Below are 23,735 nucleotides of genomic sequence, written 5' to 3'. Positions count from 1 at the left end.
ATTTGGTATACCTGTGTCAGGTGCCCCATCAGCCTCCTCTGCCCCAAAGGAAAAAAAAAAGTCTATCCAATCTCTTCTCATAACTGAACCATTCCATCCCATGCCACATCCATGTGAATCTCCTCTGTACCCTCTCCATTGCAATTGCATACTTCCTATAGTGAGGTGATCACAACTGTACACAACTCCAGATGTGTTCTAACTGATGTTAAATAATGTTGTACCATAACCTTCCTGCTCTTCTATTCCATGCCCTGGCTAATGAAGGCAAGTATCCCATATGTCTTCTTCACCACCTTACCCACTTGCACATCAATTTGCACTTATCAGGATTGAATTCCATCTACCATTGCTCTGCCCATCTTACCAACTGATCAATGCCCTCCTGTAGCTGAGAACTATTCTCATCACTGTCAACAACACCACCAACTTTCATGTTATTGTGCTACGTTGCTGTTACATTCACATCCAAATCATTTAAGTATGTCACAGATTTCCAATCACTAAAGTAACTCTCCACCATCAACCCCTGCCCTCCTATTACCATACCAGCTTTGGATCCAATTTGCCAACTTGCCTTGGATCCCGTAGGCTCTAACCTTTTGGACCAGCCTTCCATGTGGAACCTCGTCAAAAGCCTTACTGAATATTTTTAGACAGGAGTCTTCACACCTGACTGCACACCCTTCCTCCCATCTCCAGAACTCCTGATCCAATTGAACCGTCCCCAGTCTCTTATCCTCTCTAGATTTATTCAATGCTAAGTGCTAAAGTGACATTGACCACCTTGACTTTTTCACTTCCCTCACTTATTCCAGCCCAGCCCACCCAACCACCCCCCCCCCCACCACCGAACTTGCAGCACGCCCTTCACTATGAACCAACCTTGACATCATCACCACCAACATGGGGTGTTGCTGTGGTCTGAAAAACTGACCTGTATCTCACAAAGGTCTCACACACATCCTTATACTTCCCTCTGGACCATGATCTGATCACTGAACATCAGACATCTCCTAGGTCTTCCCTCCACATCTTCCAGCCTTTCCAGCCCCACACAACCCACACAACTTCTGTCCGAGATGGATACGCAAATCTGTCTGGGCAGACCCATTGTTGGACCTTGTTCTTGCCCCACCAAATTGATTTCTTCCTACCTTGACTCCATCCTTTCTCTCCTGATCCAGTCCATTCCCACTTTTCTAACAGCTCTGATGCTTTCTACCACTTTGAGAGGTTCCATTTCCCCGGTCCCAACCAACTCATCGTTACTATGAGCCTACAGTCCCTCCATGGCCTGAGGGCTCTTCTTCCCTGAAAAGAGGTTCAGCCAGTTCCCCTCGACTAATGCACTCATTGACCTGGCTGAACTCAGCTTCCCATTGAATAACTTCGCCTTCAACTCCATTTACTTTATCCAGATCAAATTATAACTATGAGAACCTGCTAGGGCCCAAGCTACACCATACTTTATCATCTCTGTATCATCCTGTGCAGCTGAGTAGACTATATCAACTTTCAGGAAGGCATAGATGAAACAGGATTCTCTGTCCCTTCACATGTCCCAAAGGTTGCTTCAGTTCTTTTTTGCACACCGGAATACACCTTACCTGGTGACATCTGACAAGTTATTTTTAAAACATCCACCTCCCGGTCAGCTGCCCTTGCTGTAGCCTGATTTGTCCTTTTATTTCCAAACATCATCTGCAGCAATTGAGAGCTGATGAAAAGATGACCAAGGCTATTGGATGTTCTATCCTGGGGAAAGGCTGATGGTCCCGGATTTCAAAATTCCATATCACAAATTGGTCTCTGTCAGCGTAAAGGACCTTCGACCAGCACAAGTGGAGAATAAATATGTTCATGTTCATGTGGACTACATCTTAACTTCACGAGTTCCAACACTACTAGCAGGTGTTCTTCTGGGTAAAGGCAGAGACATAGAAATCATTGCCCCTACTTGTGGGACATGAGCAGAACCTGTTCCACCTGCTGATGATTGTCAGTTCCCCCAGCATCCATAACTCCAGAACTAAAATATACTCTCTGGCAATGGAAGGTATCAGAGAGACTTGTCCTTTAAATTTGGCATATCTGACTGATTTTTTTAAAATCAGTTACAAGGAGGAATGGAGGAAGACATAGGGGGGGATGTCAGCAGTAAGTTTTTTCCCCCACACAGGGAGTGGGCATGTGGAACGCACTGCCAGCAGAGGTTGTGGGGGCAGATACATTAGGGACATTTAAGAGACTCTTAGATAGACACGTGAATGATGGAGAAATGGAGGGCTGTGTGGGAGGGAAGGGTTAGATCTTAGAGCAGATAAAATGTTGACACAATATTGTGGGCCTAAGGGTCTGTACTGTACTGTAATGTAATGTTTTATGTTCTTAAGTTCTAAGAGAGGGTAGAATATTCTCCCTGAACTTGAACATTCTACTTCATCCCAGGAGTTAGTAACTGTTATGTTCTATCATGATGAGTAATTATAACCTCTATACACTTGTTAATGAAAGTTTAATCTAAAGGAGAAGATCGTAGTATATTGAGTTTTGGATTTGTTGTGTTTGTCTGTCTTGGGTTGTCATAATATCAGATGTCAGAGGAATTAAATAGTTACTTTGAGTCTTCCCTTATGGAAAAAGACACAAAACCTGCCAATTACATTAGAGAAGGGTCTACTGAGAATAAGGAACTAAAGAAAATAACTATTAGTCAAAAAGTTGAGGTTATTGAGCTTGAAAGCTGGTGAATTCCAAAGAACTGATGGTCTACATCCCAGAGTTCTGAAAGACGTGGGTTTAGAAATGGTGTTACTCTGGCGTTATCTTCCAAGATTTTATAGACCTTGGATTGTTTCTAAGGATTGGAGGATAACAAATGTGACCCCACTATTTAGGAAAGGAGAGAGAGAGGAAGGAGGGACAACTTGTTAGCCTCATGTCAGTGGTGGGGAAAAGGTTGGAATCAAGAATAAAGGATATAATAATAGAAAGCCTTAAAAAGAATATGATAATTGAGCCAAGCCAACATAAATTTATGAGAGGAAAATCACATTTGATTAATCTTCTAGAGCTCTTTGAGGATAATGACTAGCAGAATAGATAAGGGGAAAGTAGTAGGTGTGATATATTGGGATTTTCAGAAGTTGTTCAATAAGGTACTGAGGGGTAATAAACTGACCCCCAATTCATGTAATCTCACCTTACTGATCAACTGAATACATATATTGAGAATTGGTTATTGGACAGAAAGCAAAGAGTGGGGAGAAATTCAGGTTAGCAAGTTGTGACAGGTACACAAGGGCCAGCTTTTCACAAACTATGTCAATACTTTGGCTGAGGAGACCAAATGTCATGTTTCCGAGTTTACTAACAGTACTCAACCATGGGGATGACAAAACAAACTGCTGGAGAAACTCAGCAGGTGAAGCAGCATCTGTGGAGGCAAAGGGATGGCCGACATTTTGGGTTGTGACCCTGCATCAGGACTGAGTGTAGAGGGAAGATGGCCAGTAAAAAGGAAAGTGGAGGGTTGGGGGTGTAAGACAGAGCCTGGTAGGTGATAGGTGGAACCTGATGGGGGATGATGGACAGATGGATCCAGGTAGGGGAGGGGGAGAAGGTACATAGAACAGTACAGCACAGGACAGGCTCTTCAACCTATGATGTTGTGCTGAACTAATTAAATCAATGACCCCTAATTAATCTGATCCCTCTTCTCCGCACATTGACCATATCCATCCCTTCTCTGAATATTCATGTGCCCATCTAAGAGCCTCTTAAATACTCCTACACTATCTACCTCTACCACCACCACTGGCAGTGCATTCTAGGCCCCCACCACTCTGTGTAAAAAAAACTTGCACATCTCCTTTGTACTTTCCCCCTTTCACATTAAATATGTGCCCTTGAGTACTAGACATTTCAACCCTTGGAGAAAGATACTGGCCATCTACTCTATCGATGCCTTGTATAATCTTATAAAAATCTCCCCTCAGCCTCCGCAGCTCAAGAGAAAACAGCCCCAGCGTGTCCAACCTCTCCTCATAGTACATGTCCCCCAAACCAGGCAGCATCCTGGTAAACCTCCTCTGCACCCTTTTCCAAAGCCTCCACATCCTTCCTATAATCAGGCGACCAGATTTGAATGCAATACTCTAAATGTGGCTGAACCAGAGTTTTATAAAGCTGTAACATAATTTCCTGGCTCTTGAACTCAGTGTCTTGACTAATGAAGGCAAGTATGCCATACTCTTTCTTTACCACCCTATCAACCAGTGCGGCCACTTTTAGGAGCCATGTACCTGGACCCCAAGATCCCTCCGTTCATCAACACTGTTAAGGATTCTGCCATTAACTGTGTACTCTTCCTTTATGTTGGATCTCCCAATGTGCAGCACCACAAACTTACCCAATTTAAACTCCATCTGCCACTTCTCCGCCCATGTCTGCAAATTATGTATATCCCACTGTATTCTTTGGCAAGCTTCTATGCAATCCACAACACCACCAATCTTTGTTATTGCAAACATACTCACCCACCCTACCATATTTTTATCCAAATTCTTTACATATATGACAAACAACAGAGGTACAGATCCCTGCAGAACACTACTTGTCACAGAACTCCATCCAGAATAGGACCCATCGACTCCTACCCTCTGTCTTCTATGGGAAAGCCAATTTTGGATCCAATTGGCCAGGTCACTGTTGATCCCATACATCCTAATTTTCTGAATGAGCCTACCATGCAGGACCTTGTCAAATGCTTTACTAAAATCCATGTATACAACATCCACTGCTCTACCTTCATCAATCACCTTCACTCTCTCCTTGAAAAACTCAGTAGTCAGACATGACCTGCCCCACACAAAGCCAAGCTGACTGTCCCTAATTATACCATGCTTCTCCAAATGCTGATGTCCAATTCTGAAGAATCCCCTCCATTAGTTTTCCTACCACTGATATGAGACACACTGGTCTATAATTTCCAGGATTATCCCTATTCCCCTTCTTGAACAAAGAAACATTAGCTGCCCCCCAATCCTCCTGCACCACCTGTGGCTAGCAGAGATACAAAGATCTTGGTCAAGGCCCCAGCAATCTCATCTCTCGCTTCTCTCAATAACCTAGGGTATATCCCATCAAGCCCTGGGGACTTATCCAGCTTAATATTTTTCAAGAGACCTCATCTCAAAATTCCTCAGCGTCTCAGCATGCTCCACTCTGATCTCACCATCCTCTACATCCTTCTCCTCGGTAAATACCGACACAAAGTACACAGTTAGGATCTTGCCCACATCCTCCACCTCTAAGCACATTATCCTTGAGCGATCCTACCCTCTCCCTAGTTGTCCTCTTGCTCTTGATGTACGTGTAGTAGGCCTTAGGATTCTCTTTAATCTTACTCACCAAGGACTTTTCAGGACCCCTTCTAGCTCTCCCAAGTCCCTTCTTGAGTTCCTTTCTGGCTAAGGTTTTCCTTAGAATTACTCTCCCTATTGGAGTAGCTGGGGTGGTGGTTAGGGCAGTGGCATGCTCCTGCTGAAGGATGTGGGAGATCAGGGAGACTGCCAGCACCTCTGATAACTTTACCTGTAGAAAGTGCAACCAGCTGCGGCTCCTGACTGACCGTGTGGAGGAACTGGAGCTGGAGTTGGACGTACATAGGATCATCCAGGTCGCTGAGAGGATCATAGACAAGAGCTTTAGTGAGGTGATCACACATAAGGTGCAGGCTGCAGATAGTTGCATGATCACCAGGAGAGGCAAGGGGAAGAGATAGACAACGCAGGGTTCCTCTCAGCAACAAGTATACCTCTTTGGATACTGCTGGGGGGAATGACCTTCTTGGGCACAGCAGCAGTAGCTAGGTTGGTGGCACCGAGACTGGCTCTGAGGCTCAGCAGGTAAGGGAGAAGTCAGGCAGGGTGACAGTAGATTCTGTGGCTGCAAAACAGATACCAAGGTAATGTGTTGCCTCCCGGGACATCTCAGAGTGGCTGCAGAACAATCTCAAGGGGAAGGGTGAACAGCCAGAGGTTGTGGTGTACGTTGGTACCAATGACATAGGTAGAAAGGAGGGATGAGGCCCTTCACAGTGAACATAGGGAGTTTGGAGAGAACCTAAAAAGCAGGACCTCAAAGGTAGTAATCTCTGGATGGTTTATTGTAGTAATCCCAGTGCCATGTACTAGTAAGGGTAGAAATAGAAAGATAAACAGATGAATACATGACTGAGGAGCTAGTGCAGGGGGAAGGAATTCAAGTTCTTGGATCATTGGAATCTCCTCTGGGGTAGGGCTGATCTGTACAAGAGAGACGGGTTGCTCCTGAACTGGAGGGGGACCAGACGGGAGATCTTCTAGTGTTGCTTGGGAGGGTTTAAACTAGAGTCGCAGAAGGGTGGGGCCCTGAGCGGTAGAATGGCAGTTGAGAAATCAGGGGATAATTCTGTAGCCAATGAGAACAAATTTAGTCGTCAGGATAGACAGGAGCATAGCAAAGGGAGAGGAAAGACCATTGGTTTACACTGCATTTATTTCAGTGCAAGAGGCTTGACAGGTGAGGCAGATGACCTCAGGGCGTGGATAGGCTCTGGGAACTGGGTTATCATAGCCATAACAGAAACATGGCTGAGGGAGGGGCAGGACTGGCAGCTCAATATTCCAGGATATAGATGCTACAGGCATGACAGAGGAGCAGGTAAGAGAGGAGGGGGGATTGCCTTCTTGATGAAAGAGAACAATGGTCATTAGAGAAGATATTCTTGGGGTATCATCCAGTGAGGCCATATAGATAGAACTTAGAAACAAGAAGGGGATGGTCACTGATGGGATTGTATTATAGCCCCCCCCCCCCACCCCAATAGTCCACAGGAATTGGAGGAGCAGACGTGTAGAGAGATTGCAGCTAGATGTAAACATAATAGGGTAGTATTAGGGGGAGATTTTAACTTCCCTAATATTGACTGGGCCATCCATAGTGTAAAAGGCTTGGACTGAGTGGAATTTGTGAAATGTGTCTAATAAAGCTTCCTTTATCTATTAGAGAGGGTGCAACACTGGACCTCCTCCTGGGAAATAAGGTAGGGCAAGTGGTGGGACTGTCTGTTGGCAAGCACTTTGGGTCCAGTGAGCATAATTCTATTAGTTTTAAAATAGTTATGGAGAAGGATATGACTGGTTTACAGGTGAAGGTCCTGAATTGGGGCAGAGCAAATTTTGGAGCCATTAGGGAGGATCTTGCAGAGGTTGACTGGGTTAGATTGTTTGCAGAGAAAGGAGCACCTGCCAAATGGAAAGCCTTTAAAAGTGTGATGTCAACAGTTCAAGGCCTGCACGTTTCTGTTAGAGTGAAGGGGATTCTGAGGGACAGGATCTACCAGCATTTGGAGAGACAGAGTCTGATTGGGACAGTCAGCAGAGATTTGTCTGTGAGAAGTCATGTCTGACAAATCTCTTGGAATTCTTCAAGGAGGTAACCAAGAGGGTAGATAAGGGTAGGGTACTGGATGTTATCTATATGGACTTTGACAAGGTCCCTCACAGCAGGCTTGTTTGGAAGGCTAGATCGCATAGGATCCAGGGGGAGATAGTGGATTGGATTCATAGTTGGCTCAGTGGTAGAAAGCAGAGGGTGATTGTCAAGGATTGATTCTCAGACTGGAGGCCTGTGGCCTGGCATGGCACAGGGGTCAGTGCTGGGACCTTTGTCGTTTGTAACTTTAATAAACAATTTGAATGTGAATGTACAAGACATGGTTAGTGAGTCTGTAGATGATACTAAAATAGGTGGTGTTATAGATAGTGTAGAATGCTATGAAAAATTACAGGGGAATATTGAGTATGTGGGCTGAGGATTGGCAAATGACTTTTAATCCAGATAAATGAGGGATATTGCATTTTGGGCATCAAACCAGGATAGGGCTTGTACAGTGAATGGTAGGGCCCTGTGGAGTGTTAAGGAACAGAAGGACCTAGGAGTGCAAGTGCATAGTTCACTGAAAGCAGCATCACAGTTAGATAGGGTGGTGAAGAAGGCATTTGACAAGCTGGCTTTCATCAGTCAGTGCACTGAGTATAGGAGTTGGGAAGTTATGTTGCAGTTATATAAGACGTTGGTGAGGCCTCACTTGGAGTACTATGTACAGTTTTGGTCACCTTGTTATAGAAAAGATGTTATTATACTAGAAAGAGTGCAGAAAAGATTTACCAGGATGGTGCCTGGACTTGGAGGCCTGAGTTACAAGGAGAGGTTGCGTAGACTAGAACTTCATTCCCTGGAACGTAGGAGATTGAGAGGTTACCTAATAGAGGTATTTAAGATCATGACAGGATTGACAGGGTGAAGGCACATAGTCTTTTTCCCAGGGAGAGGGTGCTAAAAACAAGAGGGCATAGGTTTAAGATCAGAGGCCAGAGATTTAAAAGGGACTTCAGGGCCAGCTTCTTCATGAAAAGAGTGGCGTGTATTTGGAATGAGCTGCCAGAAATAATGGTTGAGGCAGGCACATTTGCAACATTTAAAAGCCAACTAGATAAGTACATGGATTGGAGAGGTTTAGAGAGCTATGGCCAAACATGGGCAGATGGGATTAGTTTGCTGGGTAACCAAATCAGCATAGAGAAGTTGGGCTGAAAGGCCTGTTTCCATGCTGTATGACTCTATGGCTCCATAGCTCCTTTATAGTCCTCAAGCACCCTGTTTGATTCCAGCTTCCTAAGCCTTACATATGCTTCCTTCTCCTTCTTGACTAAATTAACTACCTCTCTCATCATCCAAGGTTCCCCTACCTTGCATTCTTTGCCCTTCCCGCTTACTGGAACACACCGGTCCTGAATTCTGTGCAGCTGGTCTTTAAGCCTCCACATGTCAAATGTGGATTTGCCCATAAACAACTCTTCCCAATTAACTCTCCCTAGGTCCTGTCTGATGCCCTCATAATTAGCCCTCCCCCAATTTAGTACTTACCAGCAAGGTCCACTCTTATTCTTATTCATAGCTACCTTAAAGTTTAAGGAGTTGTGATTACTGTTTCCCCAAGTGTTCACCCAATGAAAGGTCAGTGACCAGACCAGGCTCATTCCCCAGTACAGTAATAGCCTCCCCTCTAGTTAGACTATCCACATACTGTTTCAAGTTTTCTCTTGGACACACCTAACTAATTCTGCCCTACCTAAACCTTTGGCACTAAGGAGTTCCCAGTCTATGTTGGGGAAGTTGAGGTCACCCACAATGATAACCCTGTTGTTTTTGCTCCTTTCCATAATCTGCCTGCATATCTGCTCCTCAGTGACCCTATGGCTATTTGGGGATTCATAGTATAAACCCATCAGAGTGATGGCACCTCATTTTTTCTTTCTTTTTTTTTTTTTGAGTTCTACCCATATAGACTTAGTCAATGAGCCCTCCATTTCTTCCCCTCCAAGTGAAGCTGTGATGTTGTCCCTGACTAGTAATGCAACCCCTCCGCCTCCTTTACCTCCCTCCCTGTCTCTTCTAAAACATTGAAAGCCTGAAACGTCAAGCAGCCAGTCCTCCATCTCTCTCTCAACCAGGTCTCTGTAATTGTCACAACATCATATTTCCACGTACTGATCAATGCTCTAAGTTCATTGCCCTTACTCTTAATGCTCCTTGCATTGAAATAAACACATCTCAATCCACTTGTCATGTTATTTATATCCCTTGGCTCCTGCCTATCCTTCCTTACAGTATTGCTGCTCACAACATCTAACTGAGTTCAATCCTTCCATTCTGTGACCTGGTGCTTTAGCTCCTATCCCCCATCAATCTAGTTTAAATCCTCCTGGGTAGCAGCAGCAGCGAACCCATAGCTTTATGTTCTCTGGCATGCACAGCCTCATCTTCACCAGAGACATCCAGTCCCTATACACCCCATCATGGTGGCCTCACCACCCTCCACTTCTTTCTCGACCAGAGACTGAACCAGTCCCCTTCCACTAACACTCTACTTCACCTGGCCGTACTTGTCCTCACCCTAAACAATTTCACTTTCGATTCCTCTCACTTTCTATAGACCAAAGGCATAGCTATGGGCACTCGTGTTGGCCCCAGCTATGCCTGCCTCTTCGTTGGCTATGTTGAACAGTCTCTGTTCCCAGCCTACTCTGGCCCCATTCCTCAACTCTTTCTCTGCTATATCGACGACTGCATTGGTGCCACCTCTTGCACCCGTGTGGAACTTGACAGTTTCATAAATTTTGCCACTAATTTTCATCCTGTTCTCCAATTCACTTGGACTCTCTCTGACACCTCTCTCTCCTTTCTTGATCTTCCCATCTCCATCTCAGGAGATTCCTTATCCACCGACACCTTCTACAAACCTACTGATGCCCACAGCTACCTCGATTACAGTTCCTCCCACCGTCTCTTGTAAGGATGCGATCCCTTTTTCTCAATTTCTCCACCTCTGCCCCCATAATGAGGCTTTCCACTCCAGGACATCCAAGATGCTCAACTTCTTTACTAACCATCGCATTCCCCCCCTACAGTGGTCTGTCATAGCCTGCACCTCTGTTCTCACCCCCACCCTTCCCAGACCCAACAGGGATAGGGTTCCCCTTGTCCTCGCATTTCACCCCACCAGACTACATATCCAACACATCATTCTCCACAATTCTGCCATCTCCAACGGGACCCCACTACCAAGCATATCTTCCCCTCCATACCCCTTTCTGCCTTTTGCAGGGACTGCTCTCTCTGGCCCCGCCATTGGTGCAACACCTGCTCCTACACCACCTCCATCCAGGGACCCAAACAGTCCTTTCAGGGGAGACAGAGATTTACCTGCACCTCCCTTAATATCATCTGCTGCATTCGGTGATCCAAGTGTAGCCTCCTCTACATTGGCGAGACCAAACGCAGACTAGATGACCATTTCACAGAACACCTTCGCTCCATCCGTAACTGCAAATCTGCATCTCCCCATTGCCAGGCACTTCAACTCCCCCCTCCATCACAGTCATATCAGTCCTGAGCCTCCTCCACTACCAGGAGAAGTCCAAATGCAAACTGGAGGAACAGCGCCTTATTTTCTGTCTTGGAACCTAACAGCATGAACATTGAAACATTGAATTCTCCCACCTTAAGTAATCCCCTCAACCCCACCCGCCCCCCCCCCCAACCATGTCTCTTCTTTTCTTCCCTTTCCCAGCCTCCCTTTTTTCCCCACCCTTTCTTCCTCCTTACCTTTTGACCCATCCCCCGGTGGATCTGCTCTCCCTTCCTCCCCCGCACCTATCACTATCTCTTACCTGCATCTACCTATCATCACCTTGTGTCCACCCTGCCTCCCCTCATTTGTCCACCTATCAGTGCTCTGCTTTTCCCTCCTATATATTGGGCTTCCCCTTTTCCTATCTTCAGTCGTGAAGAAGGGCCCTGATCCGAAACGTTGACTGCCTGCTTTTCTCCACAGAAGCCGCTTGGCCTGCTGAGTTCCTCCAGCATCAAGTGTTTTTTTTAATCTAGATTCCAGCATCTGCAGTCCTTTATTTCTTTAGTTTAGAGAAAGAGGCTAGTGGTTGATAGGTGGAAATAAATAAGGAAATAAAGGGGGAAAAATAGAGACAGATGGAGCCAGGAGGGGGATGGGGAGGGGGAAGGTGGAGACAGAGGCTCAGACAGAGTAGAATCAGATACTGGAGGGATGATGAGCAGATGAGTGAGAGGAGATAGGAAGGGTAGGTCAGGGGAGAAGAAACCCAGAGGGATAGGTGTTTGGGTGATGGGGAGATGGGAAAGGTGAACAAAGGGAGAACCTATACCTTTTCTGTGTAACCTATCACCTACTAGCCCTTGTCTCACCCCTCCCTCCCACCTCTTTATACTGGCTATCTTCCTTCTACACTCAATCTCAATGGAGGGTCACGAGCCAAAGCATTGCCTATCCCTTTGCCTCCACAGATGCTGCCTGACTGGCTGAGTTGCTCCAACAATTTATTTATTTTTCTCCAGATTTCAGCATCTGCAGTCTCTTGTGTCTCAACTATAGAGATTGAGTATGGTGGGAATATAAGGAGGCTTCAAGGGGATAAAGACAAGCTGAGTGAGTGGCAAGAATATGGCAGATGGAATAATATACTGTATTTTTTTTTAAAGAAGTCAGTTCATTCACTTCGGTAAACATAACTAAAAAGCAGAGTATTTGTTAAAAATAAGAGATCAAGGAGAGCTGATATTCAAAAGGATCTAACTGTGCCTGTAGACATGTCACTCAAGGCCAATATGCTGATGCAGAAAGCAACTTAATCCTTTGACTGCGTTATTTGGGATTGTCGGAGAAAAAGATACAACTTTGGAGGCTTCTGATCTACACATTCTGGCTTTTATTTCTCTTATAGCCAGGAGGGCTGTGTTGCTTAAATGGAAGGAAGTTACTCAACCTACTCATGCTCACTGGTTATGGGATGTTATGTCATACCTGAATCTAGGAGAAGATCCGTTGTTCAATTCTTGAATATGACATAGACTTTCAAACCCTGTGGGGACCTTTTTTGAATTATTTTCAAAACCTTTGATTTGGTGGCTAAAGTACAGATATTGGCTGATATCATTATGCCTCAAGGGTCTTTCCTTGTCTTTTTTTTTAAAACCAAACAGCTCCAGTTTTTGGTAATGGGTGTAGATTTTTTTTTTATAATAAAATTATTCCAATTTTTTCTTTATTAACTATCATGTGGTTATTAATTTAGAGTATTGTGATCTCCAGTATGATTTAACACAATGTATTCAGTAGTATTTTTATCCTCTCTTTGATGCATGTACTCTTATTTTTTTGTGGAATTAATAAAAATATTGTAAAAAGGAATGCAAAAGTTACATTGAGCTTTCATTATGAGCAGGTTTAATTACAGGAATAAGAACGTTTCATTGCAATTGTTTAGGACCTTGGTGAGAGTGAACGTGGTTGTTGTGCAATCTTGGTGTCTTTACCTGAGAGGGAATTTTCTTGCTCTGGATGAAGTGCAGCAAAGATTCACTAGACTTGTTCCAGGGATGCCAGGTTTTCTCTACAAGGAGTGACTGTATAGACTGGGACTATATTCTTTAGCGCTTAGAAAAATGAGAGATCTCATTGAAATTTGCAGCATTCTTAAAGTGCTTGACAGGTTATATGCATTGACTGAGGAGTCTAGGACCAGGGAGCATGGTTTGAGAATAAGGATTAGGTTGTTTAGGATTGAGATGAGAAGAAATTTCTTCACTCAGAAGACATGAACCTTTAGAATTCTCTATCCCAGAGGGCTGTGGAGGTTCAGTTTTTGCATTCATTGAGACCAGGAATTGATAGATTTCTGGATATTAAGCAAATCAAGGATCGTGGTGCTGGTGCTAGAAAATGGTGCTGAAGCAGCAGATCAGCCACGATATTGATGAACGCAGAATAGGCTTGAAGGGCTGCGTGCCCTAGTCCTGCTCCTGAGTCTCGTGACTTTATGATCTCCTTGAGGTGGATCAGGCATTGCATATATAACGGATCCACTCTTCCCTCCCCCTTCACCCCTCCTGTGCAGGTGGCTGTCCTCCTATTTTGTGCCAGAACTGTTTTAAATTGTGCAATCTGCATTTTAGCGCATTATTCTGCATACAAACCAACAAAGCATCATTTTTAATGTCTTTGTGGTCAATGCCATGATTTTTTTGCAGCAGCAGATTAAACTAGACATAAGAGTTGATTACAGTATGTTTAATGTATCATGAAAGAAACCCAATTTGCAGTCATTGCAGTATTCCATTGGTATGAACATGCTGTCAATGTACACAGAATTGGGTTGTGTAACAGGAACAAAGCAATGTTGAAGTAGCTGTTAATACTTCCCATTGATAGTTATTGATATTTATATTTCAGTTTTCAAATCTCAATATAGATTACCTCCAGCAGAACATCTCTGTGCAATCTCCCAAAATATCAGACCCAAGGCATATACGTCCACATATTTGAATGAATCAAAATGGCTGGTATTGATAGAATCATCAAGAATCTCTGGGGCCATGTACCTGAAAAAAGAATAAAAATGAACTGGTAATATGGGCTTAAATAAATGTAGCCATTCTCTGATTATTTAAACCTTGACAATACAGTGAAAACTTTTCTATTTAAATTAAATCAATTTCAAAGAGCAAAGCTTTTAAACTGAAAGCTTAAAACCTTCAGGAACGTTGTGTACCAATTTCCTGAAAGCCCTTTGCACAAAAAATACAAAATACATCAATGAGGAAGATTTCTTGCATTTAGCATTCACAGCCACTCAATACATACAACCACAATGCAATTTCACTACAAATCTTGAAGGGATGATTAAAGTTTTCCATCAGAGGCCTGGTAGAAATCATCCACATAAACTTACAAAAAGCTTTTAGCAAACTGTCATACAGGAGATTGCGTAAGAAAATTAGGAGCATTTTCTCTGTCTGGAGAAATAAATGAAATTTTCATTTGAAAGAAGTTAGCAAGGAAGCTTTATACAACATTTTTAAAATAGGCATGATAAATTTGATCAGCCCAGAGGCAATAAATCAGTTGTGCATTTCCCAGGATCTTTGCTCGAACCCCTATCCTCACTCCATCCACTGTTCCTGAGGGTATAAGTGTAAGCTACAAAGTTACATTTGCAGGTGCACCAAAATGTATTGCACAATGAAATTAGTGGAAGCTGGCTAATGTCTAATTTTGAAGGCCACTTGAAAGGGTGCACATGTATATAAGAACATATGAATCAAAAGCAGTAGGGCATTCAACCCTTCCAGTCTACCCCAATGGCTGATCTCACTGTAACCTCAATTCAACATTCCTTTGCCATGAGCCTTGGATCTCCATTTTTGTCTGCTTGTTCTAGACACATCAATTGTTTACTGGGTCCCAGAAATAATAAATTTACTCCATGTTAAAGGGACAATCAAAATTCAAGTTGCTATTGTGACTGTGGTAGTGATGAGATCAAGAACAACTTGCAACCAATTAAACAGAATAGATACTGAGATTGTATGGCCAGAATACGTACAATTCACATAAACTAGTGGCCTGTGAGTATTGGATACCGGATGAGATAAGAAAGCTTAATGTTTAAAAACCCTACAGCCTTTAACGTCTTAGGATTTTTGTCCTTTTTCCAAAAAAAGGAATTTTTAAAAGAATTAAAATTGGGTCTCCTCATCTTGAGTGGAAATAATTTTAAATAGAAGTTTGAGGTGATTAGTTGCTATGATGTTGATTTAGCTGTAATGTTTCCCCAGAGTACAAGTATCACATTTGTTGGTTTTGATAGCTGGAAAGTAGTTCACATCCATTTTACCAAAAAGTGTTTTAGACTACTTGTTTGATAACTTACAAAGAGTTACTGGAGAGAGGCTGGAAGAAAAACTACTATAAATAATTACCCAGAGGTTGCAGAAGGGTTTATTATATGAATTCTGAGGATTTTTTGCAGAGGTGGTTGTAGTAGAAATGCTGTAGAACAGATATTTAAGTCACGCTAAAAGATCCACTGATCTGCTGAAGCATGGCATTTGCATCATTATATAATGCGTATTAGTTAATACTGAATTTCATCTCACCTAATTGACTTAGTACATCTTTAAACAAGTGGAGAAATACTTGTGCAGCCAACAAATATTTTATCCAGATTGCAATAGAATATGTCAGACAGGTCTTGGCTCAACCCACACCTTGTGTTCACTCACCTGCCCCATCCCCCATCACTAAATGATCACCACAGATGTACCAATCTTTTACAGACACTGTCACCAAAATCATGTTTCACTGTTCATGAATGCCGCTGACATGCAGAGATATTTTAAACTCAAATGGACTTAATTTTTAAAAACAAAATAATCAAATATAGAGAAAATGGGTTACATTGCAATAAATCAAAATTAAAACCAATTCACAGTTCAGTCTGAATTGAATACATATTTTTATGTTTCTCAGGAGACTGGGAAGGAAATGGTTATGTGGCTTTATTTTCTATACAAAACTGTTGTAGACTTGAATTATCAATGTTATAAACAAATACACTACAAACAAGTTACATTACAATCCCCTGGTTTGTTAAAGCTTGTTTTGCAATGAAAGGCATCAAGTTATGAGATTATGTAAAACCATAATTGAACTATTAAATAAACAAGCTCTAGGTATATAAATGGCAACCTGAATTGACAAGAAACAACAGAACCAGGTTAAACAAGTTCTGCAAGCAGAAGGAACTTGAACCACTTTATTGTAAAATTGGACAAATAGGTTAAAAAAATAAAGCAATATTATATACAACCATAATGAAAATTTAAAATGCTTGTTTTTTTTTAATAAATTTTAAAACAACATACATATATACATAAGCAAAAGTAAACATTTTAATAAATTAAAACAATTTTAAAAATGTAACTTATCTAAAACTTAACTTTGGTCATCACAATTTGAATGAATGAAGGCTCTGTACACCAGGGTTAACCTAGCACAGCTATTCTCCAACAAATTCCCCAGCACAAGTGTTGAAAAATGCTATCATTTTACATTCCAGTACCAGATTCTAAATGGAGGCCAATGTCAAAGCAATCAGGAAAATATTGACAAGCAATGGCTAGAAAGTTTAGGGCTTCAGCATTGCATGCATATAGACGAGAACCTAGAATTTGGTGGCACATACTCGGGAAACTGACAGCATTTCCCCACAAAATCTGGGCCACCATTACAGCTACTTTCTTAAGTGACTCCATAAAATGATTCATTTAAAGGAGCAGCATTGGAAGGTCATTGAAGTTAAGTCTTTGAACTTTTGCTGCTCACTTTCCAAACACTGAACACGTTCAAATGTCAATGAGAACCACCACTGGGTACTATAAATGTTGCAATGCTCTGAGGCAGGGAGGAAGGCCACCAATGCACGAGCATAAAATCAGTCCCAGGAAGAGCAGCAGGCTGCTCCTTGTGTAGCTGAAAGACACACTTAAGAGAAGGCATCAGTATAGAAGGCCATATCACAAGAGCCATCCCTGCCCCACAGAAGCTGTTTCTTTGGCACGACTGGTCACCAGTATCAGAGGTAGCTTAGGGGGTATCAGGTCAGGTGATGGAGAATAGTTGTGGTACACTGGAATAAGACAAGCCTCTATTGGACATACTGGTCCTACTTTACCAGTGACTGCCAAATTGATCACTGCCCTCAGCTACTTTGCCTCTGGATTCTTCTAGGCCTCTGCTAGGTAACTGAACTCAGTTGGCCAAGCAAAAATGCCTCATGCAGATAACCTGTTTATCACAGAGGCCAATTTTATCAACGTTTCCACTGAAGAACTGAGCAGAGGCATGGGCTTGTGGCCCTAAACGGGTTCTCAAAAAAATGTAGAACATCATCAATTGTATACACATGGCAATTAAATTAACCCTGAAGGTTTGCTAACTTTGCATCTTACACTCCATCAACATGCAGTTGGTCTATCATCTTAAGGTATTTCTGCAGCTGCAGACAAGATTCCCATGATGTTATAATGTCTTCAATCTGCAATAGCCCACTTTCCCTGACCTCTTTCATGCTGTCAAACAAACGGAAGCTAGCTGTTTAGAGAGGAGAGACACCTCCTCTAAAGCAAAGTGAAAAAAACTACAGATACTAGAAATCTGAAATATAAACAAAAGATGCTTGAAAAGCTCAGCAAGTGATACAGCAACAGTTTTATTTTACATCTCCTTAAAACTTGTGAGGATCCCAACCAATGGATAGAAGTCTTGAACTTGATTCTATTTGAACAGATAAGTACCTGCAGTTCTGTTTAGAACCACTGCAAGTTCTATGCTATAAATGATTTTTTTTGCTAGATTGTGCACAGAGTATTAAAAAATCAGAATTCACATTTGTGAACTGACACATTAAAGGTCACAAACAGAAATTAATAGCAATTAGTTGTAGGATGTAATGATATTAATTAGTTATTTTTGAACAATTCCCAATATATCAGACAACGTCCTGCAGAGTATAGATCTTTATTCATGGCTAAGGGAATTTCCCTGCAAATGGTGAAATTGTGGTTAATTCAACATTATTTCCCAATATTACAATAGACATTATGTAAATATGTACTTCAAGAACAAATTATCCACACATTAGTTGCATAAACAACATAAACAATGATAGAATTGTTCAATGCTGACTTTAATTTTCCTGTGAGGATAAGCCTCTTGATTTATGTGGCTTTTTCACCTGGAATTTATCAATTATTGATACATAAAAGAATCACTATTACTGAACACTTTCAATTTATTCAATAATGGGGAATCTCCAATTTAAAGATTTGCACATATCTAAGTAAAACTATATAAATAAGTTTAAAAATTTCAACCATACCTCTTGGTTCCGATTCTGTGACCATCAGCAATATTAATCATATCTGTTGAATTGTTCCGCATAGCCAAACCCAAATCAGAAATGGCACATGTTCCGTTCCTTTTCACAAGGATATTTTTTGATTTAAGGTCACGATGTGCTATGGCAGGTTTACCTATTATATAAAATAAGTTCTATTTAAAATGTCATCTAATTACTGATGCTTACATTATAATTTGTTTTCACACAGTGGGCCAAATGATAAGCTTGTGCTTTGGGCTGTGGAGATTCATGTAAAGCAACCATTTTTGGAAATTTGTAAACCTGTAGGTAGTGCATACCTAAATTTACAATATGTGGTGGTGGACAAGACTTCCTTATCTACAGCAGAGATTTGTAACTGTAACCTAGGAAGTTTTGAAAAATGAATTTAATACCGCACATCAGTTTTCTATTACCTGATGGGTGTCTATGCATTGTTGGCATAGACTGTAAGATTTATTCAGTTTTGTACAAACAGGGACTGTTCCTTCAATTCTCTCCATGCATTCTTAGAAAGATCTCAAATGCAACTTAACTTTCCAATTCACACACCAGTCATTTCTGAAGCAAACTGACAATTTATTTTTTTGCGATGGTCCAACATTCATCAGAAACACCAGTAAAAGGATGACTAAAATAAATTTTGCATAACATCTGTCCATTCAGAAGAAAGCTGACATTAATCCCATCAACCCAAATCAGATTCAGAACAAGACCTGCCAATAGTCACAAGGGGTGTGAATTTAAATTTTGTTTACATCTCTTTTTTGTTTATTACTCATTATTATAATTAAAAAAGGCTCAGTTCATTGCCTTCATTCTGAGTAATAATTGGCATTCCAAAATATTTCTAAAATGCAAATATTACTTTGCCACCTTTAACTTTGAGCATATTCCAATGTAATTTAATCCAATCAGGATGTTATATAAAACACTACCTGGTAAAATTCTGTTATAATTTGCAGCAATAAGCAACTATAACACTCATATGAATCATTGTTTAACTTGGAAACAAAAATGTTCTACCTCTTATACCAATTATTTCCATATGAAGATGTGCTAGTCCACTTGCTATAGAGAAGGCAAGTTTCACCATACTGCCTGCAGTCACAGTGGATTTGTTTAAGTAATCAAATAGAGAACCGTGTTTATGGTAATCTAACACAATCCAAAGTTCAGTCCACATGCCATTATCTGATAAGAAAAGAAAACATGAACAATTTAAAAAATTTTCTTGTTGAAATTTATCATAAAGAATAGAGTTCACTAATTTTACATCTCAATTAGGTTTGTGACAAGTAGCCATTACTTGACTGGTAGGTTTGTGACAGGTAGCCATTACTTGACTGAAATGTCACTATTAAGGCAATCAAAGCTTTAAAAAATTGTAATTGATAGGAATACTTTGTAACCGAAGAGAATGCATCTTACTCCAAAAATGCTAAATAATACTTTACAAAGAAGTGTGATGAAATACATATGTTTTAAAGAAATTACCTTTTGGAAATAAAAGTGCCATTTCCTTATGTTACAGTCACAGTTAAGTTCAAATTCAACAAAATAACCTAGGCTTTGCAAATGAATTTAATGCAATGATTAATACTTCAGTTACATATTTTAATCTCAGTGTTACAGATTACAAGGTATTCTGACACCTGTTATAATTATGTTCTGGGTAAAGTAAGAACCGACATCTCACTTGTAAATAAGTGTTGCCTGAAACAGCTGAGTTTTCACATACCATGGGAATTGTATAAAACATTCTCTAAACCAACAATCACGATAAGGCGCAAACACCAAATAGTGATGTGAAATAAAAGGGAAAACAATGAATAGTATAAGTAAAATGAAATAAAGAGATCAATTGTTGAGTTTCTAAAATTGAAATCAAATGTTCATGAGCATGCGACTACAATTAAATTATTTACTGGTCTGCGTGGGTTTCCTCCGGGTGCTCTGATTTCCTCCCACATTCCAAAGACATACAGGTTAGGAGCTGTGGGCATGCTATGTTGGAGCCGGAAGAGTGGCAACACTTGCAGGCTGCCCCCACATTCTCAGTAACGCAAAAAGATACATTTCACTGTATGTTTCGATGTACATGCAACTAGTAAATAAATACCTCATCTTATCTTAGATTATCATTGGACTTGCTGGTGCACAATTTTCTATCACAAATCACTGTGAAAAAAGGATGAACCATGATAATAAATTTGACACAAGGGGGTCTAAATTTGATTTCCCTTGGTTTTCAGGTTACTTTGGATTCAAAATTCCGAACATTGGTTCCCATCACCGTCTAGAAGTGAATTAGTTAGACTGAGAATGCTTGAGGAAATCCGTATCACCCAGGCTAGCCAAGGACAGAAGATTCGATAGGTACCTACATTCCAAGGAACATGCAGATAAGCCATTCCCCACATGTCTATGTTCCAACAGTCAAATATCTGCTTACACTCAAAAGCATCTTCAGCTGCTAAACTATCAAAGATCAGGTGCAGATATCAACAAAAATTATATGCCCCCCCCCAACATCAGTGCTCTTCAGAAGTTGAAACTTTTGCTGTGACATTGTATTGCAAATGTAAGTTTGTATTAGTGGGTAAAGTGATGGCATACATGTTCAGAGCAACAATTTCTACAAAGAAATAAATACTATGAACAAAATACATAAAAAGAACCTGACATGTTCACTAGGCTGTTCTATGTGCCTCTGGGGACCAGCAGGGCCCTGTCTGGTTCACCCAGTTTGAATTACACTAAATAGGAATCTGCAGCAGCACAGGCAGGTTTTGAGATTACACATTCCTATTGGTAGCTGCGCTGTTTTCTCAGTGTTTCTTTTAAACTGACGTACATGATGAAATCAGAGCACAATTATTTTGAATCAGCATGTCAAACTAATTACCACCTTGTAAGTTGTTTTTTTTCTTTCCACTTATCACTTTGTATCTAAACAGAAACAAAATTAAGCTGCATGAATCATTGATCTGATGCAAATTTTGTACAATTGGTATCGTAAATTACATAACTATCTAATCCTCATACTTACTTGGGTAAGAGTTTCATTTTAAAATTCCTTTCATTTAATAAATATATTACCTTTATTGTCAGCAGCAATGAAACCAAGGATATTTTCATGTCGAAGCAAGGCAGTTTGGTAGATTTCAACTTCTCTGAACCATGACTTTTCATCACATGTGAAGAAAATTTTAACGGCTACGTCTTCCTCATTCAACTTGCCATGCCAAACCTCACCAAATCGCCCTTTTCCCACAGTTTTGCAAAGAGTTATTGCCCTAGATATTGTCCTTTGAAAAAGTAGTGGACAACCTGACAAGGAAGTACAAAAGATTTAATTCTTAATTGAACTTCTTCAGCTTTGACTGTCAAAAAGCCCTGCCCAAAAATGCTGAATTTGGTGTCTTCAGAGAAAATTTCTCAGGTTTTTAATACTTCGAGATTTTCTCATTTCATCTAAAGGATACATTGCAAATAATGGAAAGTAAGTATTTACAAATGTAGAGATTACAGTAATAATTATTGTATATTGAACAGGTCACATCAGCATCTGGAAAATGAGGTCGAATGAAATGTGAATAGGAGAAACAGAATAGAAACAATTCTTTTCAAACCAGAAAACTGAGTGATATTTTTTAAAAACTGGCAATGCATCATTAAGTTCAGATTGAATTCAACATTACTTAGCTCACTACATTATTTTTTATTTAAAAACACAAATAAATAATTAATTTGCCTAAACCTTGTGGAAGTTTTTTTTCCGCCATTTAGTAATTCTTTATGCATATCCTCAGTGTTCCATGTTATATATTACATGGCCCAGAAAGAAAATGTGTGCTAATAATAGGTCAGTTCTTGCAAATTCTCAGTTACATTGCCTCTACCATATCACTTCAGCTTTTCCATCTTTGGTGCCCTGTGCCATAATTGGAATCCTGTTGTTTTGTCCTCATTCAGGGCAGAACAATGGGGATAATATCCGAATGAAAAAGCAGATAGGGAGCAGGTTAGATAGGATGCAAAATCAAAAAGAAAGGTTTATATGAAGTTTTTGAGAGCAGGGAGTAAAGTGACAGAATAGAGATACCTGAATTGGAAGATGATGGTTGACTGATAATGCAAATGGAGGACAAAGGGGGTGTCAGGGGAGTGTAATCAGGGGACATATTACCTGTAGGAACTTTGGACATTGAGCACAAACTCAGTTTCAAACTGAAGCTGATCCCACGCTCTTGTTAACAAGATATAGAGATACCTGCCCCATTCTGAGGCAATAGCCACCCAGTTACTGCCAGGTAAAATCAATTAAAATCTTTCAAGCTGTTAGAAATAACGTTTATAGGAACCATTTACAGTGGGTGATAAAGTATCAATGTGTATTGGAGTACTGAATGAACAGAATAACTCATTCTGGAACATTATAGAATAATGGTCTCTTGAAATGAAAAAAAGATAAAAACTAATGGATGAATCCCATGCTATTACATTGCAGAGTAGTTCATAACATAGTATGCAGAGACACCTCTCACCATTAAAAATTGAATAAAATTCTCTTTACGGGAACAAGTTTTGTGTGTTTTTTTCACTATTCTTTTCACCAAAGTTTTCCCAAACTTGTTTCTCGGCTAGGTATTTATTCAAAAAAAGTCAGAGGAACAAGAGCAGGTCAGTCAATCCCTTGTGCCAGTTCTGCCAATCAATCAAATCCTGGTTCTGTAAACCTCAATACCCAAAGCCAGGAGATATATTTTCTCATTTGTGATATTTCCAACCAAATTTAATAGCTTTTTTTTTTGCAAGTGCCTGAGTTTTCCATTATCCTGCATGTGTAGAAATATATTGTTACATGATGCATGAATGGTGTAGCTCTAACTTAACCACTGGTTCTGGACACCCCCAATCAATCTTCTGGTGTCTGCAGAGTACTGATTGGGTTGCCCTACAAACTGCCAGCATGAACCCAACAAAATTTACTTTCTTAATTTGAATTCTTGAACACTGTGATACAATGGCTTAGAAGATGCTGACAAAGGTTGTAATGTGCAAAGCAGCCACCAATCTGTGGTGAAGTCAGGATACAGGAAAGGAAGAGATAACTGGTGAATCCTGAGTTGCCTCAGATTACTAGGCAGTTTGCTCCACTCTACAGTGAGCTTTTTGAAGTGTGCTCTTGCCCTAGACCTTGCTGTGATTATCATGATGTGGCTGTATTGACCCATTAGCCAATGACAACTGAAATTTAATTTAATTGTCCTTTGAACAAGATAATTGTTAATCACTGCCGACCTGCCTTACCCAAAAAGTGTATTCCTCCAGATTGTGAAT

At 40.8% G+C, this 23,735-nt stretch overlaps 1 protein-coding gene across 1 annotated transcript in view; it reads right to left on the bottom strand.

Moving 5' to 3' along the window:
• The window catches only part of LOC127577223 (TGF-beta receptor type-1), a 57,669-nt gene that overhangs the window by 15,948 nt on the left and 17,986 nt on the right, over positions 1-23,735 (bottom strand). The window contains exons 4-7 of the mRNA XM_052028222.1: positions 21,492-21,722; positions 19,416-19,583; positions 18,369-18,522; positions 13,904-14,028 (exon numbers count right to left, since the gene is read on the bottom strand). Of these exons, the coding sequence (XP_051884182.1) occupies positions 13,904-14,028; positions 18,369-18,522; positions 19,416-19,583; positions 21,492-21,722 (678 nt within the window). The remainder of the gene's footprint in view (positions 1-13,903; positions 14,029-18,368; positions 18,523-19,415; positions 19,584-21,491; positions 21,723-23,735) is intronic.

Source organism: Pristis pectinata, chromosome 1, assembly GCF_009764475.1.
Source record: "Pristis pectinata isolate sPriPec2 chromosome 1, sPriPec2.1.pri, whole genome shotgun sequence".
Taxonomy (NCBI): domain Eukaryota; kingdom Metazoa; phylum Chordata; class Chondrichthyes; order Rhinopristiformes; family Pristidae; genus Pristis; species Pristis pectinata.
Note: the sequence above shows the minus strand (reverse complement) of the source record. Positions and strands in the feature narration are given on the sequence as shown.